Source organism: Brachypodium distachyon, chromosome 5 (genome assembly GCF_000005505.3).
Source record: "Brachypodium distachyon strain Bd21 chromosome 5, Brachypodium_distachyon_v3.0, whole genome shotgun sequence".
Lineage (NCBI taxonomy): Eukaryota > Viridiplantae > Streptophyta > Magnoliopsida > Poales > Poaceae > Brachypodium > Brachypodium distachyon.
Window position 1 is genome coordinate 27,874,779 of NC_016135.3, and position 15,290 is coordinate 27,890,068.

The 15,290-nt window shown below is 44.4% G+C and overlaps 1 protein-coding gene across 2 annotated transcripts; it reads left to right on the forward strand.

Moving 5' to 3' along the window:
* Positions 1–179: 179 nt before the first annotated feature.
* LOC100824553 (K(+) efflux antiporter 2, chloroplastic) lies at positions 180–11,246 on the forward strand. 2 transcript variants are annotated; one of them, XM_010242337.3, is made up of 21 exons: positions 180–486; positions 702–2,208; positions 2,445–2,610; positions 2,756–2,846; positions 3,164–3,300; positions 3,372–3,431; positions 3,504–3,623; positions 3,892–3,960; positions 4,215–4,280; positions 4,590–4,679; positions 4,903–5,007; positions 5,087–5,215; positions 6,755–6,964; positions 7,137–7,286; positions 8,244–8,297; positions 8,377–8,435; positions 8,946–9,012; positions 9,087–9,263; positions 10,076–10,132; positions 10,229–10,303; positions 10,728–11,246. In XM_010242337.3, exons 2-21 carry the CDS (start codon positions 716–718, stop codon positions 10,842–10,844), a joined length of 3,492 nt encoding a protein of 1,163 aa, XP_010240639.1. In that variant the 5' UTR covers positions 180–486; positions 702–715; the 3' UTR covers positions 10,845–11,246. The 2 variants fall into 2 exon arrangements, with proteins under 2 accessions (XP_010240639.1, XP_003579512.1); XM_003579464.4 differs by having other exon boundaries at positions 705–2,208.
* Positions 11,247–15,290: the final 4,044 nt, after the last annotated feature.

The window sequence follows — 15,290 nt, forward strand, 5'->3', positions numbered from 1 at the left end:
TGGCCTGTTTTTGTTTGTCCTTCCAGCCCAGCCCAGCCCAGCCCAGCGGCCCAGCCTAGGGAGGTAGGGTCAAGCTGGTGCCCCCCGTGGCCCCGTCCGTGAGGGAATATCCCGTTGGGGCACGAGTATTTTGTGCACGCAACGTCCACACACACACACACACACACAGAGGCCGCAATTTGCAGAATTCGGAGTTGATCGCGTAGGCTAATCTGCACGGGTGGGTAGGTCGCGTCGCGTTTTGCCTCGTCTCCTCCGCTAGATTAGAATCAGCAAAATCAATCGCCAAAAGCCGGCCTTCCCAGCCTCCAAAGAGTGAGGCAGAAGCAGGAATGAGGCGCCCCCCCCTCCTCCTCATGGTCTCCTCCTCCCCGATTCTACCCTGACACGCATCCAATCCGCTTCGTTCAAATCAAACCCTTGGTTTTTCCGCCCCGCCGCGTGTACTGCCAAGCCAGTCCCCAGCCCCCGCTGGGCGTTCGATCGGTGAGTGCTTTGCTTCCATGCTCCTCGCCCGATTTGGTTTGCTCCGCCGTCTCACCGCCGCCATTTTTTCGGGGATTTTTTGGGTTCGACGAGAATACGTCACTCACTGCCCCGATTTGAGGGGCGAGCGCCATTTGTGTTTTTGCTCCCAACGACAATGATGCCGACCGTTTGTCCCGGTTCCTGATTCGATTGCTTCTCCCGTGTTCCGGCAGCAGGACGACGGGAGATGGATTTCTCTAGGTTTGCTGCTGCCTCCGGCGCCGCGGCTCCGCGGCCGGGCCTGCAGATCGGCGCCGCCGCAGGGAATGGCTCCTTCCGGGCCTGCTCGCTGCGGCGAGCCCGGCGCCGCGGTACCGGCCTCGGATGCGGAGGGAACCTCATGGTCGCCTCCGCCCTCCGCGGCTGCGGCTCCAGCGGCCTCCTCCTCTACGCGGCTCCCCTCAAGCACCACGGGACCTGCTGCTCCCGCCCTCCCGGCAGAGGGATTAAGTGCCAGGGCAACGACTCGTTGGCCTACGTCGACGGCCCTCTGGAGGGCACCAAGGGCTCCTCCGAGGGCGCCGACGAGCCGGCGGGCGGCACCTCGGGGTCCGACGAGGAGACGAGGGCGGCCGGCGTCGACGTGGACGACCTCAGGGAGCTGCTCCACAGGGCCAGGAAGGAGCTGGAGGTGGCCAGGCTCAACAGCACCATGTTCGAGGGGAAGGCGCAGCGGATATCCGAGTCCGCCATCGCCCTCAAGGACAAAGCCGACGGCGCGCAGCGGGACGTCTCGGCCGCCGTGGCCACCGTGCAGGAGATCATCGGCAGGGAGGAGGACGCCAAGGAGGCCGTCCGCAAGGCCACGATGGCGCTCTCCATGGCTGAGGCGCGGCTGCAGCTGGCGGCGGAGGCGCTGGACGCCAAGAGGGGCTCCGTCGGGCAGCTGGAAGTTAGCCTTGATGACGTGGAGGAGGAAGCCTTTGCATCTGCACAGGAGGAGATTAAGGGGTGCCAGGCGAGCCTGTCGAAATGCGAGGAGGAGCTGAGCCGGATCCAGGGGAAGAAAATGGAACTGCAGAAGGAGGTTGACAGACTCACGGAGCTTGCCGAGAGGGCTCTTTTGGATGCTTCGAAGGCCGAGGAGGATGTCTCCAATATAATGGTGTTGGCTGAGCAGGCTGTGGCTCTTGAGATGGAAGCAGCCAAGCGTGCAAACGACGCGGAACTAGTGCTGCAGAAAGCGGAGAAGGCCATCTCCTCGGTTGATTCTGTGGTCGAGCTAGTGCCAGCTGCCGAGGGACAAATAAGTGACGAAGAAGATGATCTTTCTGATGTATATGACTATAGCGGTGATGGTATAGCTGACATTTCTGAAAGGGATGAGGTTTCAAATGTTGAGCGTCTGATGCAAATTGGTGACCTAGCAGCTGAAGGCATTGAGCAGCTTGAATCGTCCCATGAAATGTCCAATGACGAGCGCAGTGACAAGTTGCTTGTTGAGCCTCAGAAAGAAGCTGAATCTGACACGGATAAGTCAAAGCAGGGTAAGAAGCCAGACATAGAACGGAAGGAGTCCAAATCATCGTTGAAGCGATCATCTCGGTTCTTCTCGGCATCTTTCTTCTCCTCCAAATCTGATGGAGAATTTACACCTACATCTGTTTTCCGAGGGCTAATGAAGTCGGCCAGAAAGCAGGCACCAAAACTTGTTGTTGGGACACTACTTCTTGGTGCAGGGTGAGTTTCGTGTTGACTGATATATACATGTTCGTGGTTTTCTAATTTGGAACAAAGATTTGATTTCGCATAGCCCAATATTTTTGCCTTGCATAATCACATTTTGCTTCACTGGAATAAATGTAACTGTCGGTGCTTGCTCTTACAATAGTGTGAACATGCTTTCCATCAATCTCGTGCAAATCGGTTAACCAATCTTTCTCTTAAATGATGTTTTTATTGTCTGTGTCCCACAGAGTATTCTTCTTCAGTAGAGCTCAGAAGAGTAATCAATTATTTCAGCAGCCAGGGATAGCCACAAGTATTGAAGAAGTTAGCTCCACTGCGGAGCCCATAGTTCGTGAGATACGACAGATCCCAAAAAGGATAAAGAAGCTAATCGAGCTCTTACCTCATCAAGAGGTATCTGTCCCTGTCTCATCTAAACCTGCACATTTGTGTATTCTATAGTAATGCTTTTGTCTGACCGCCCTGTTACTGCTCATGTAAGTTAATGTAAAGTTGATCTTGCAAGTAACTTCCTTACCCTATTTTTTGCCCGATTCAGGTAAATGAGGAAGAAGCTTCACTTTTTGACATACTATATTTGCTGCTGGCTAGTGTTGTTTTTGTGCCATTATTCCAGAAAATACCTGGAGGTGAGATATGTATATCTGCTATCGACGTGTGGCATGGTGGCTAACCTTCCCATATCTTCAATTTTTTTGAACGTTTCAGACTGAAACCATGTTGAAAAAGTTCTATGTGTTCATTCTGGTTCAATTTTAGTTTCAACTGTAACCATTTATTGTGACTTCCCAATATAAGAATTACAGAATCTCGACTGCCTGAAATGCACGAACTTGTGTACTAGAAACATCTGCTACTAAATCTTTCAAAAAAAAAGTGGAGATCTTGTACGAAGAGAATCACAATGCTTTAATACTCAATTATTGTATGCCTCTTGTTATCGTAGGCAGTCCTGTTCTTGGATATCTTGCTGCTGGTGTCCTCATTGGTCCATATGGTCTTTCTATCATCCGTCATGTCCATGGAACAAAGGCAATTGCTGAATTTGGAGTTGTGTTCTTGTTATTCAACATTGGCCTTGAGGTACAAGCTGAGTGATTTTTAAGAGTCTTTCTTCTTTCAGGAGATATCAGTTTAATATTTTCTGTCCGCAGCTTTCCGTGGAAAGGTTAAGCTCAATGAAGAAGTATGTCTTTGGATTAGGCTCTGCTCAGGTAATTATAATGCTACACAACTATCACACATAGTATGTGGATCGCTCCCTGACAAGTTATAACAATTGATAGGTGTTGGTGACTACAGCAGTTGTTGGTATGGTAGCTCACCGTTTTGCAGCATTACCAGGACCAGCGGCAATTGTTATCGGGAGTGGTTTGGCTCTATCATCCACAGCTGTTGTTCTGCAAGTAATTATTACTGGCAATCATCCCATTTATCAAATTTGTCTACCTTGGTTATTATGCAAGGCAACATAATTGTACCACAATCATTATAAAGTTGTTCATTAGAATCAGTTTCTCTTCAGAGAAGAATTAGATTACGAGGAAACTTTTTTCTTGTCATGCTTCAAATTTTATTCTTCAGGCATGGATGCTTGAGTACGCTTTCGTTCAATTTTTTATAAGAATCTTTTGTTGCTCTGCTGTTCAGCACTTGCTATTTTTGCTTTGAAAGGTACTGCAAGAACGAGGGGAGAGCACATCTCGGCATGGACGCGCTACATTTTCTGTGTTACTGTTCCAGGTAGAAATTTAGCATGATCTGCCATGTACATTGTTTTTCTTTCATGCCATAGGTTATATTTCAGGGTTCTCTTCCTCTTGTTCAGTGTTCTTACTAACATACTTTCTTCCCTTCGGTGATTTTCATAAGCCTGTCTTTTGTATTGCCATGGGTACAGTTCTAGTCTACCTCATTTTAGGGAAAGTACGAGGCGACCTTTTAGTAATGTTAATCTTAGACTGTCTTTTGATAGATGTTTCTTATGTTGTTTCCAGGATTTGGCCGTGGTGGTTCTGTTGATACTTATACCACTTATATCACCTAATTCTTCAAAAGGAGGGGTAACCTTTTTATGTCATGCAAATTATTCTACATATTCTGTAAAGAAACGATGTTATTATTTATGAACATCACATATACTGCTGATGGAGATATACATGTTTATCCCGTGATGGTCAGTCAAATTTCTTAATTTCTTCTCGGGTTATCATTTCTATTGAGAACGGTAAAGCACATGTCCCACTATAGTGTTCTGGAGTATCCAGAGCTATTTGAACATGATGATATTTCATTGAACGAACGTCCAGACTCATTGCTTAGTCCTTCTGTTTGAACTGTGTGGCCCTTGATACAATTTCTGTTTCTTATAGGTTGGTTTCCAAGCAATAGCAGAAGCTATGGGAATGGCTGCGGTAAAGGCAATAGCTGCTATAACTGCCATCATTGCTGGAGGTCGTTTGGTGAGTTGTATTTTCATTTACAGTTGGCATGCTTATCTTATGAGGGTCTTTACATAAACTCTTTGTTGACTGCCAGCTGAACATGCACACGTACATAACATGCATGTATGTGAGCCGCCGCTGCTTGTGTGATGTTTCAGTCATTTTTATTCTGCAGCTCCATTTCTTAGAATATGGTTGTAACTGTTCTACTCACAACTTCTGTTTCCTTGTTGTTGGACAGTTCCTTCGGCCAATTTACAGACAAATTGCTGAAAATCGGAATGCCGAGATATTTTCGGCAAATACTCTCCTTGTTATATTTGGGACAAGTCTACTTACTGCTCGGGTACGTACATCATTTGATAATATTCTTACCCTGCATTCCTGAAATCTACATTTCATATTGTTGTACTGTTCATGCACAGGCTGGCTTATCAATGGCACTGGGAGCATTTTTGGCTGGTTTGTTATTAGCAGAAACAGAGTTCTCCTTACAGGTTGAGTCAGATATTGCTCCTTATCGTGGCCTTCTATTAGGTCTATTCTTTATGACGGTGAGGGCTCTGAATACAAAATCTCACTAGATATTAATTTCTGTACCAGTATATACCATTAGGATTTTGTGGAAGGTCTGTACTGTTGATATTGTGGAACAGATGTATAAAGCAATTTTGCAGACATCAAATTAGGTCAACTATCGATTGTTAGTTCATCAATTATGGAGTCATTGACATATGCATCAGATCGCATTGCATCCTTGACTGTTTGACTCCACACCAATCTTACTGCAGAATTGTATTATTATCATGAGTTTCTGATTCATATTTTTTCTAGAAATAAGTCCATTTTACCCCCCTCAACTACTCGAGAAGTCCAAAAAACACCCTAAATTATGAAACCGGGTATTTAACCCCCCCGAACTATCGAAACCAGGCACCCAACCCCCCTGTGCCTGTTTCCTGCTGGTCTGGGCGGTTTTGACCATGTTGACCGCCATGCTGGCATGCCAGTCTGGCAAGTGGCTCCCGAGCCCATCTGCCCAGACTTCTCTCTCCCGTCTTTGTCTTCTCTCTCACTCTCTTCTGTTCTTTAGCTCCCGCGACCAGAGTTAGCCGTTGTTCGATTCGGTTTTCCTTCTCTTTTCCTCCGCTGGTTTCCTCTGATTATTAGCTTAATCATCTTCTCAAATCTGTTTGCAATTCTAGTTGCAGTCTAGATCATCTTCCATTGCTCTGTAAGAACAGAAGCAAATGCAGCAAGCTAAGCATCGAGCAGAGGAGCAGAAGGAGAGGGAAAAAGAAGAAAAAAGCAGATGAACTCACCGAGCAGCAGCCGCCGGCGTCGGGGAGGAAGAAGAGGGGCGGGCGCAGGTTCCAGCAGTCGATTAGCAGCCGCCCCAACGCCCAATGTCCGCCTCCGCAAGGCCTGCGTCGTCCAGCCCCTGCCGACGCCAGAGCTAGGGTTCCCGATTTGGAATTTGAGAAGAGAGATAGAGGTCTAGGCGCGGGGTTAGGAGGGCTCAGGACAGACACTTGTTGCCAGCGTGGCGGTCAACATGGTCAAAACCGCCCAGACCAGCAGGAAACAGGCACAGGGGGGGTCGGGTGCCTTGTTTTGATAGTTCGGGGGTGGGGGGGGGGGGTTAAATACCCGGTTTCATAGTTTAGGGTGTTTTTTGGACTTATCGATTAGTTGAGGGGGGTAAAATGGACTTATTTCTTTTTTCTAATACAATTGATCATGTGAATGGTCATTTGTGCTATCCCAATTAAATGTTATCAATAGCATCTTAATTCCTTTCTAGCAGTAAACTTCATATATTTCCTAGGGTTTCAATATCTTTCTCACAGAAGTACCATTCATTATCTTCTTTCAACAACTTGCTATTCATAGAATCATAAGAATGCCACTAATTGGTGTCATGGCATTTACTTTTGTCTTATTTAGATTCTCCTGTAATCAAAATTTCAGAAATTTGTTTCTTCAAAATCAGTGCTTGAATTACCTACTTTAGAATGATTCTGATTCCTTTTATAAGTTCTGACTCTATTTCATACCTTCCTTAATGCTTTACCTTGGGCTTTCTTTTCCAGGTTGGAATGTCTATTGACCCCAAGTTGTTTATGTCAAATTACCCAGCAATTTCTTTGATATTAGGTCTCTTAATCATTGGAAAGACACTGTTAGTAACATTTATTGGTAGGCTGTTTGGAATTTCCACCATCGCTGCCGTTCGGGTTGGTCTTCTGCTTGCACCTGGCGGGGAGTTTGCATTTGTTGCTTTTGGAGAAGCCGTCAACCAGGTTTTGCATTTAATGCTTTTTATGAATGTGCCTACTGTTTTCTGTCTTTCTGTTGTAGCCTTCTAGGTGATACGTTATCTCATACCCGAGTTTATCACAGGAACATCAATAATTTTCAAATTTCATCATTGTCATGCAGCATCGAGAAAAACTCATGAACACTATTTCGCAGGGTCTTCTATCGCCACAATTATCTTCTTTATTATTTTTAGTGGTTGGCATTTCAATGGCCATGACACCATACTTAGCTGCTGGAGGGCAGTTTCTGGCATCCAAATTTGAGCAGCATGACGTGAGGAGTTTATTGCCAGTGGAAAGTGAGGTATATTATTTATTTATTTCTTCATAGGTCAGCTCAGCTATCACCAAATGTTTTGGTTATATTTTTCTGTGACCATGCCTAAATGCAAAAGTGTTTTTTTTTCTTTCTCACAGTCTAATCATGTAAAGTTGTAAACTGTTAGTGTCATGTTTAAGGAAAGTTTGGGCCTGAGAATGCGAACTATCAGAACTTACGCCCAACTGAGGGCATGCACGTGCACACCGTAGTGCATTCCTTGTGTTTATAATGAAGCTCGATAATGCATTTGTTTTTTAAGCAAACTAAGCTGCCACAATAAATCAAACAACATACGTTAGTAGGCTTGTTTACTAGATGTGTACTAGCAGCAATGGCGATCTATGTTTGCAATTTTGCATGTACTTTCTCAGTTACTATTGCTGCAGATATCAATATGTTTCCTTATAGGATGCTGCCACTATCTTCCTAGACTTCTAAACCAGCGAAAACTAAAAGCAAGGTGCCCTTTACCAGAATCCATCTGGTTACTGACATTGATTGGTTGGTTGAACGGTGGATGCATACTTTGCTTTAGTGACCATGCCTCAGGCAGGGACAGTCAGTTAATGCCTGTTTTTATAAGAATATTAAAGATATTACATTTACATGCAAAAGTTGCAGCAAACATATGACTCAATCGTGCCCCAAAAATCACAAAACAAGGGAATAAGTAATCCGAAAGCCAATCAGGCTAGGATTGCTGTATGCAGCATGCTTGTTTTCAGTACCGGTTGGCACAGTAGTAATTATATACGAGGTATTTGCCATGTTAGTGGGGTGTGCCTGATGTCAAAAGCACCAAATATTGGGATAAGGTTGCTTATATTTACTTTTCTACAATATTGTATGTAAATATGTGACATTGTGGCAGCTATTTATTTCCTAGAAGATAGAAGATTCTGATTCTCACCTAGCTTTGGTTTTTGTTTATTTGTGTAGACAGATGACTTGCAAGGCCATATTATTATATTGGGATTTGGACGTGTTGGGCAGGTTATCTTGCAATCCTAGTGACCTATTATATCTCTCATGCTCAATAGTTTTATAACAATGTGTCTTTTCCTTGTACTAGATCATCGCTCAACTCCTGTCAGAGCGATTAATTCCATTTGTTGCGCTTGATGTTCGAAGGTATGGTACTGGATGTGGCAATGACCTTATTTTTAACACACTATAAGAATAACGAAACATGTTTGCATGGCTACTGATCAAGTATTGATCCATGAGTGTACAAGAAAATTAGACATGTAAAAGAAATTCTCAGATGTGCATATATATGCTTAACTCTAAGAATTACTTTGTTAGCTAAGATTTAACTATGATGTGTACTACTAGTAGTGGTTGCTATCATGCTCTCGGACGATTAACACATAACTAGAGATGAATGCTAGTATAGTATATCTGCAACTAAGAATCAGATAAGATAACTTGAAAACTAGGGAAGACCCTTACGCCCTACTTTTAGTGACTGTTGGTTACATAGTCGTAGGCTCATAGTAGCTTCCCTCTGAAATAAAATTACTGTGATTTGGTTAGCATTTCTAAGTACCTTGGTCTATTGCATTGTGTTTGTTCAATTTATCAACCTCACTGACAAAGTCCAGTGCAGTATCCACCATTTAATTATTTGGTACTTTTCAGTGATCGGGTGGCAGTTGGGCGCGCTCTTGACCTGCCAGTATATTTTGGTGATGCAGGAAGTAGAGAGGTAGGAAGAGTTAAACTAAATTCAGTCATGTGCTTGTCAAAACTTGGAAGTGATAATCTTTTGATTTTTGTTAGGTGCTGCACAAAGTTGGGGCTGATAGGGCATGTGCTGCTGCCATTACTTTAGATACTCCTGGTGCAAATTACCGAGCTGTTTGGGCTCTGAGCAAATACTTCCCAAATGTAAAGACATTTGTCCGAGCACATGATGTTGATCATGGTGTTAATTTGGAGAAAGCAGGTGCATCAGCGGTAAGTAAATGCCACAAATCAATCTTTTCTTTTTTGTGGGTACAAATCAATATGTTGTGTGTGTGGATCTAAAAGATTGTTAGGTGGTGCGATTTTCTAGGGTCAACTTGTCTGGGCAAATGCCATGTGGTTTGTTGATGCTATTTGCAAAGGCATTGGTTTTGTTAGTTTATCAGAAGAAACATGAAGCCAGCAACCTGGCTTGTGAAACGTTGCTCTATGTACTAAACAAGTAACTGGTGCCTCTATCTATCAGGTGTAATTTCCGACGTTGCCCATACAATAGCTGCTAGGTTGGTGAGCCAAACTAATACCAGCCACCAACTTGGTGAAACCATCTGCAGCAAGTAGAATATGGACTCAATTGTTTATTATAAATCTAGCAGCCAGCCAGTTGAAGAACCCTGTACGCGCAAATATGGTTTATGATCATATTTTATGGACCATTAGGAATTATTTGGCTACCGATGGATCATGTTTTAAACTCAAGATTGTAGGTCAAGCTTGTTTGCAACTCTGCTAGATATGCTAACCATGAAGCATGTGAGACCTGCATGCCGTATCTTGTTGGTACAGTGGTAAACTGTATGGTACCGTTATGTACCACCTATTCTTCTGTGCTCTTGCCTCTTGGAGCCAGCAGCTTCCATAGCTTGCTTGTACATAAGCTGCTTTTCGAATACGCAAGAATTGTAGTGACACGTATCAAATTAACCCTTTTTTTTTGTCTTGTACCCAGTTCTTTTTACCATACGCTTTATCATCAACCATGATAACATAATTTATGATAAAACTTCATTTCAACGTTTTAGGTTGTCCCTGAGACCTTAGAACCAAGTCTTCAATTAGCTGCTGCTGTTCTTGCCCAAGTAAGCCTGCTGTTATTATATTATGTTGTGTGCATTCAGAAGAGTATTGAATTTGATGCACAAGCACCATTTTTATCTTCATGTATTGTATTGCAGGCAAAACTTCCAATGTCCGAGATTGCAACAACTATCAATGAATTCAGGAATCGTCATCTGTCAGAGCTCACGGAGGTTTGGTTACATTATCGCTTAGTAATCTTATTCATAAAGATTTAACAATGATGATCTTATTCGTAAAAATTTAATAATGATGATGTTATTCGTAATGCTTTAACAATTAAATTATTCTGGATGGTGTAATAGTTATGAAAATATTCTTAAAATGTAATTGCATTGGATAAGAAAAATTAGCTATTAATGATCGTCTTGCATGGTAGCAGCACTTCTCTGAAAATACTAGTCATTTGGTAATAGTGTTTTACGGTTCTTTGCATGATTAAAATGTTGATGTATTCGAGGATTTGCTTAGTGGACAGATCCCAGTTCCAAATTTTCATGTTTATTGAGCTGATGAAGTGGTATCAGCGCACTGAGTTAATAGCTGAACTGAACAAAATTCTTTTGATTAACTGGTGACCGTTTGTTTCCCTCACAGCTGTGTACTACAACTGGAAGTTCTCTGGGCTACGGGTTTTCAAAAGTCATGCCCAAAACAAAGCCTCCCACCTCCGATGATGATGGTGAATCGGTTGATGGAGCATTGGCAATCTGAGTGGAAGTGTGGAACACATGAACCGGAGCAGAAAAGGCTCTCTCTCCTCCCAAGGCTGTACAGTAGATGATCTAATTGCAAATAGAAAGGTAGCAAAATAATCAGACTGTTACCGATCGTGGCGACTTAGCTGTGTCATTTTTGTATGTTAGGACATTTCCTCCTCTCTTTCAAACCACTGTTTCTTTTACTTCATGCCTTTTGCTATGCCCATCAAGTAATTTCTTGATGGGGGAGGAGGACATGGGTGCTTGCACACAGATGCAGGACACTGGAATTTTGCAAGAAAAAGTGTCTGCCCGTTTGATGGGCATCCTGCTACTTTTGTGCAAACTGCTACGATTCTTTTGATTTAGGAATTCGGAGTTCAAGGCTTTGGGAATGGTACTGGCCTGTTGCTAATTCTTCCTGCCTAATCTCATCTGTGCATGTGTCGTGATGATGCAAAGGACTGTTATTATCTTGACGGATGGCTTCAGATAGCTTTTACTCCAGCCACCAGGGACAACTCGTGCTCCGTATTGTCTTCAAATAATCACATAAATAAAAGTAAAATTCTCATTTGTATCGAATGGAGTATCTTCAACTTGCCATTGTTCCTTCTATCCTGGGCTTTGTTGCTTGAGAAGCCAGATCTGTGTATGGTGTGTTTCGTGGTGCACGAATCATGGTGCCTTCTTTCCAGTAATTTTTTTGCTTGAGATGTTCTTTCCAGTTCTTTGGCTTTACAGTGGCTTTCACACGGGTAATTCCGATGAGATAATCTGCTTGAAAATACCTGAATTCTTGAGTTGAGCGGCTCTCCACCGGCCGGGGTCCTCCGTAAAAAATCGCCTCTCCTCCGTGTTTTTTTTTTAACTTTCCGATCGTGTATTTCCCAAACCCTCTCTACGTGCACGTATATACACGAATACACGAGTGGCATACACCGACGCCATCTCTTTCTCTCCCCCTTCCATCTCTCTCTTTCTCGCTGCTGCTTGCCGCCGCCGCCGGCCACTATTGCCCGCCACCCGCAGCCGCAGGTCCGCCGTCCCAGTCGCCCGCCGCCGCCAGCCCCGACATCGTCCGCCGCCTCCAGGTCGTCCACCACTCCACTCGTCACAGGCTCTGCAGTGGTGTGTTCCAGAACGTCGTTTCTCCGTGGGATGAGGCGTGCGGTGCGTCCTCCGTGCCGATTTTCCGTTCCTGCGGATTCCTTCGTCTTCGTGGCTGACTGCTTTCTGTCTCTTTGCTCATGGGTTTGGTTTGGTTCCGGCGCCTGTGCTTGCGTCCGGTGCTTGCTTGTTGGTGAAGCCGGTTAGTGTTGCTGCTGCGTTCTTACCGATTAGCCTGCATTACCGGCGCTTGCTGTGGTTGCTGGCTCCTCTACTGTATTGACTGTTTTCTTTGTGCAGGTCGTCTCTCTGGTGAGCCTGCTGCATCTACCATTCTTCTGCATTTTTGGGGTGTGCGCAGGCTGTTTGTTGTTATGCCCGTGTGCTCTGTGCGCCCTTCCAGTTTATTTGGGGTCAGAGGGCTGAGGATTTTGATGCTCATCTGGTGCATGAGGCAGGACAGGATTCACCTGTGGTCGGCATCTTTGTGGGTTTGCTCATGAAATCATATAACAGAAAAGCCCCACACAAAGAAATATTTCGTTTCAAGTGAATGGTATTGAGACTTTCTTTGGCAAGCAAACTGGAGTTCCTCAGGACACTCGGTGCTGCTATGCTCAAAACTGCGCCTAAGTCTTCAGGTCCGTCACATTTGTTGCCTCTTTCATCGTCTGATGCTGGGGTGGAGCTCTCACCTGCGGCTGTTCCTCAACTACCGGAAATGTGTCACGATTATCCTAGGTGCCCACCTCATGCTCGAGTGGTATGGTAGTTTTATGTCATTGCTGTTTGATGTTGCAGTGTCTTTGCAGTAATACTATTATCCTATGCAGCCACTGAAGTCACTCAAGAGGTAACCTGATGAATCAGTTTCTGGGTTAGTTTTGCTTATTGCCCCATGTGCGATTGACAGTCCATAGTATTTTCTGTACGCTAGGTACAAAGTGCTTTTGTCAGTTTGGGCTTTCGCGATTCTATAGCACTTCGCTTTTCATGGAATGCAATGTGCATCAATCCATGCTTACCATGTGTGTGTGTTTTGTTGCTATTGTTACAGTAAGGATCAAGGCAATGATGCTGATTTTGAGGTATCAGCTTCAGCGAAGGAAGTAGACAGCTACCTCCGCAGCTTCTGACACGATCCCTAAATCCACATATAAGTATACCCTTCTTATATAAATTCGGCCACCGGTTACCTGTGTATTGCTTCTAGGTTGATTGCTCGGTAATGGATGTGGGTCTGTTTGTGCATAAAATCTGATGATCTGAATGTGGATGCTGGTTGCACCAACAATCAGGTACCACTGTAACTCTTGCCCACATCTGTGCGTGCCAGGTTGGTCCTAACTTAGTGTTTGATTTATGATTCACAGGAAACTGATCCAGCGATTCCTCCTGGGTAACGCTGTATGTCAACTCATTTCCTATTTTTCCTTCTCTCAGTTGTATGTGTAAGGCATCAGTAGCAATATTGGCACCTTATTTATTTACTACAGAATCTGGTCTCTTTGCTCTGCTGTTTAGGTATCATGTGCTGCCTACTCAGGATGCCGCCACCAATGTCTCCACGTCCACGCTCACTCCTGGCACACCGGCAAAGAAAGGTGTCGGCCAGAAGAAGCTAAAGTCCAAGGCGTGAGAGAAGGTGCCTCTCAAACTCGAAATTCTATGTTGTGTTTTGATGCTGTAGCAGTGAAAATGATGGCACCATATTCTTCTATTCTAAAATAGTGTTTTTATTTTTGTAGGTGGTTTCGCCTTTTATGGAAGACGTTTAGCCATGTGAATATGCTATCAGTCCGACCCGCTGTTGCTTGTGCGATGGAGATGTGTAATATATATGATCTACAGAACCTGTTCGCGCCTGTGTGCAATGGATGTTGCGTATTTCATAAGACAATGTAGCGTCATGTTCTTCTGTGGACTCAAATCCTGGCTGTTAAGTTCGAACTGACGATGGTGTTTTGTCTGTGCATAGAAGGGCTATATATGATATGTCGTGCCGCATCATTTTGCTCTATGAGCCTGCCTGTATCTTTTCTTGACATATCTATATGAATGAACTACGCACGCCCTTTTCTATAAGCTATTGATCGAACCATCCTTCCAGATATCTGTTAAGTTGACCTAGATAAATGAAATTCCTTTCAGGACTCTCCATAATCTATATCACCGACGCGTTGAGAATACCGCACCACATGTCTCTTCAATACCACTTTAGGAGATGTAATGATACAAGAATGCATGTCCTATGTAAGCAAATTTCATAGAGGTAAAACAAAATAGTACTACATCACTACTTGGAAAAAAACTGGCCGTGAGAGAGAAAGTCTAGAATGGTGCTAGCTTCCTGAGAAAAGATGGTCTAGTCCTATCGTCTGTCTCCCGAAGCAAATCGGCGTCGAGCGGGGTGATGTGGATGACCCAAAACTCCTCAAATGCTGAGTAGCTAATCCATCTCAGAGGACCGTGTGGAAAATGGTTATCCATTATCCGGATGTGCAGACCGCTGGACGTGAGCCGGTACGCGAAGCAGACGACCGAGTGCATATTGTTGGTCTTCTTCTTCCTCCTCCTGCTCTTGGCAGTCATTCTTCCTTGGAACACGTACTTTTCATCCCAGTTGCTTTTGAAGTAGTCATTGGTAGTATACAGCGAGCCGACCACTGGCCCTCGCTTGTAAATCAGCATAGCGGCAGAAAACGGGTCCAGTGATTTGGTGAGGAACATCTTGTGCCCCTCAATCTGCAGTTTACAGTTCTTCCAGCCGGGCACGCGTAGTGTCCTCAATCCTTCCAATTTCTGAACGAGCCCGAGCACCAATTCCTCATCGGTTCCCTCCCCAGGTGACCAAATCTCCCAGACCTCGCAGGCAAACTTAAACTCTTGAATGTCACTGAGCTGGTATGGAAATGAACCAGACCCATACCTTCTTTCAAAATCCAGTGTATGATTCGCTACTATGCACTTGAGGCACGCACAAATGACACACGAACCTGGCACAGGCAAAGCAATCAGTATATCCAGCAACAGCAAGCAATCCTTCATTAAAAGCAAGCTTGTTATTTAGCATTTTCTTTTTGCGGGTATTAAAGCAAGCTTGTTAACGCATGCATAATAACTGGCATCCCAGCAAGCATGCAATTGGATTGGATCATGGGCGATCCAGTACAGCAGTAAAGTAAATAGCAACGGCTTGTTAACACATAACAACTGACACACCAAAGCAAACATAGCATGCAATTGTATTGGGGGAAAACAAGTACTAGCAAAGGACTCAATGACATAGCAAAGCAAAGCAAACATAGACATACCAAAGGAAAACAAGTAGCAAAGGACTCAAGGAGAG

Bases quoted from the DNA above. Each gene is read 5' to 3' on its own strand.
- LOC100824553 (XM_010242337.3), top strand. From the start codon at position 716: ATGGATTTCTCTAGGTTTGCTGCTGCCTCCGGCGCCGCGGCTCCGCGG. The intron at 7,287-8,243 runs GTATATTATTTA...TTATTTGTGTAG, and splicing joins TATTGCCAGTGGAAAGTGAG to ACAGATGACTTGCAAGGCCA. The intron at 10,304-10,727 runs GTTTGGTTACAT...TTTCCCTCACAG, and splicing joins ATCTGTCAGAGCTCACGGAG to CTGTGTACTACAACTGGAAG.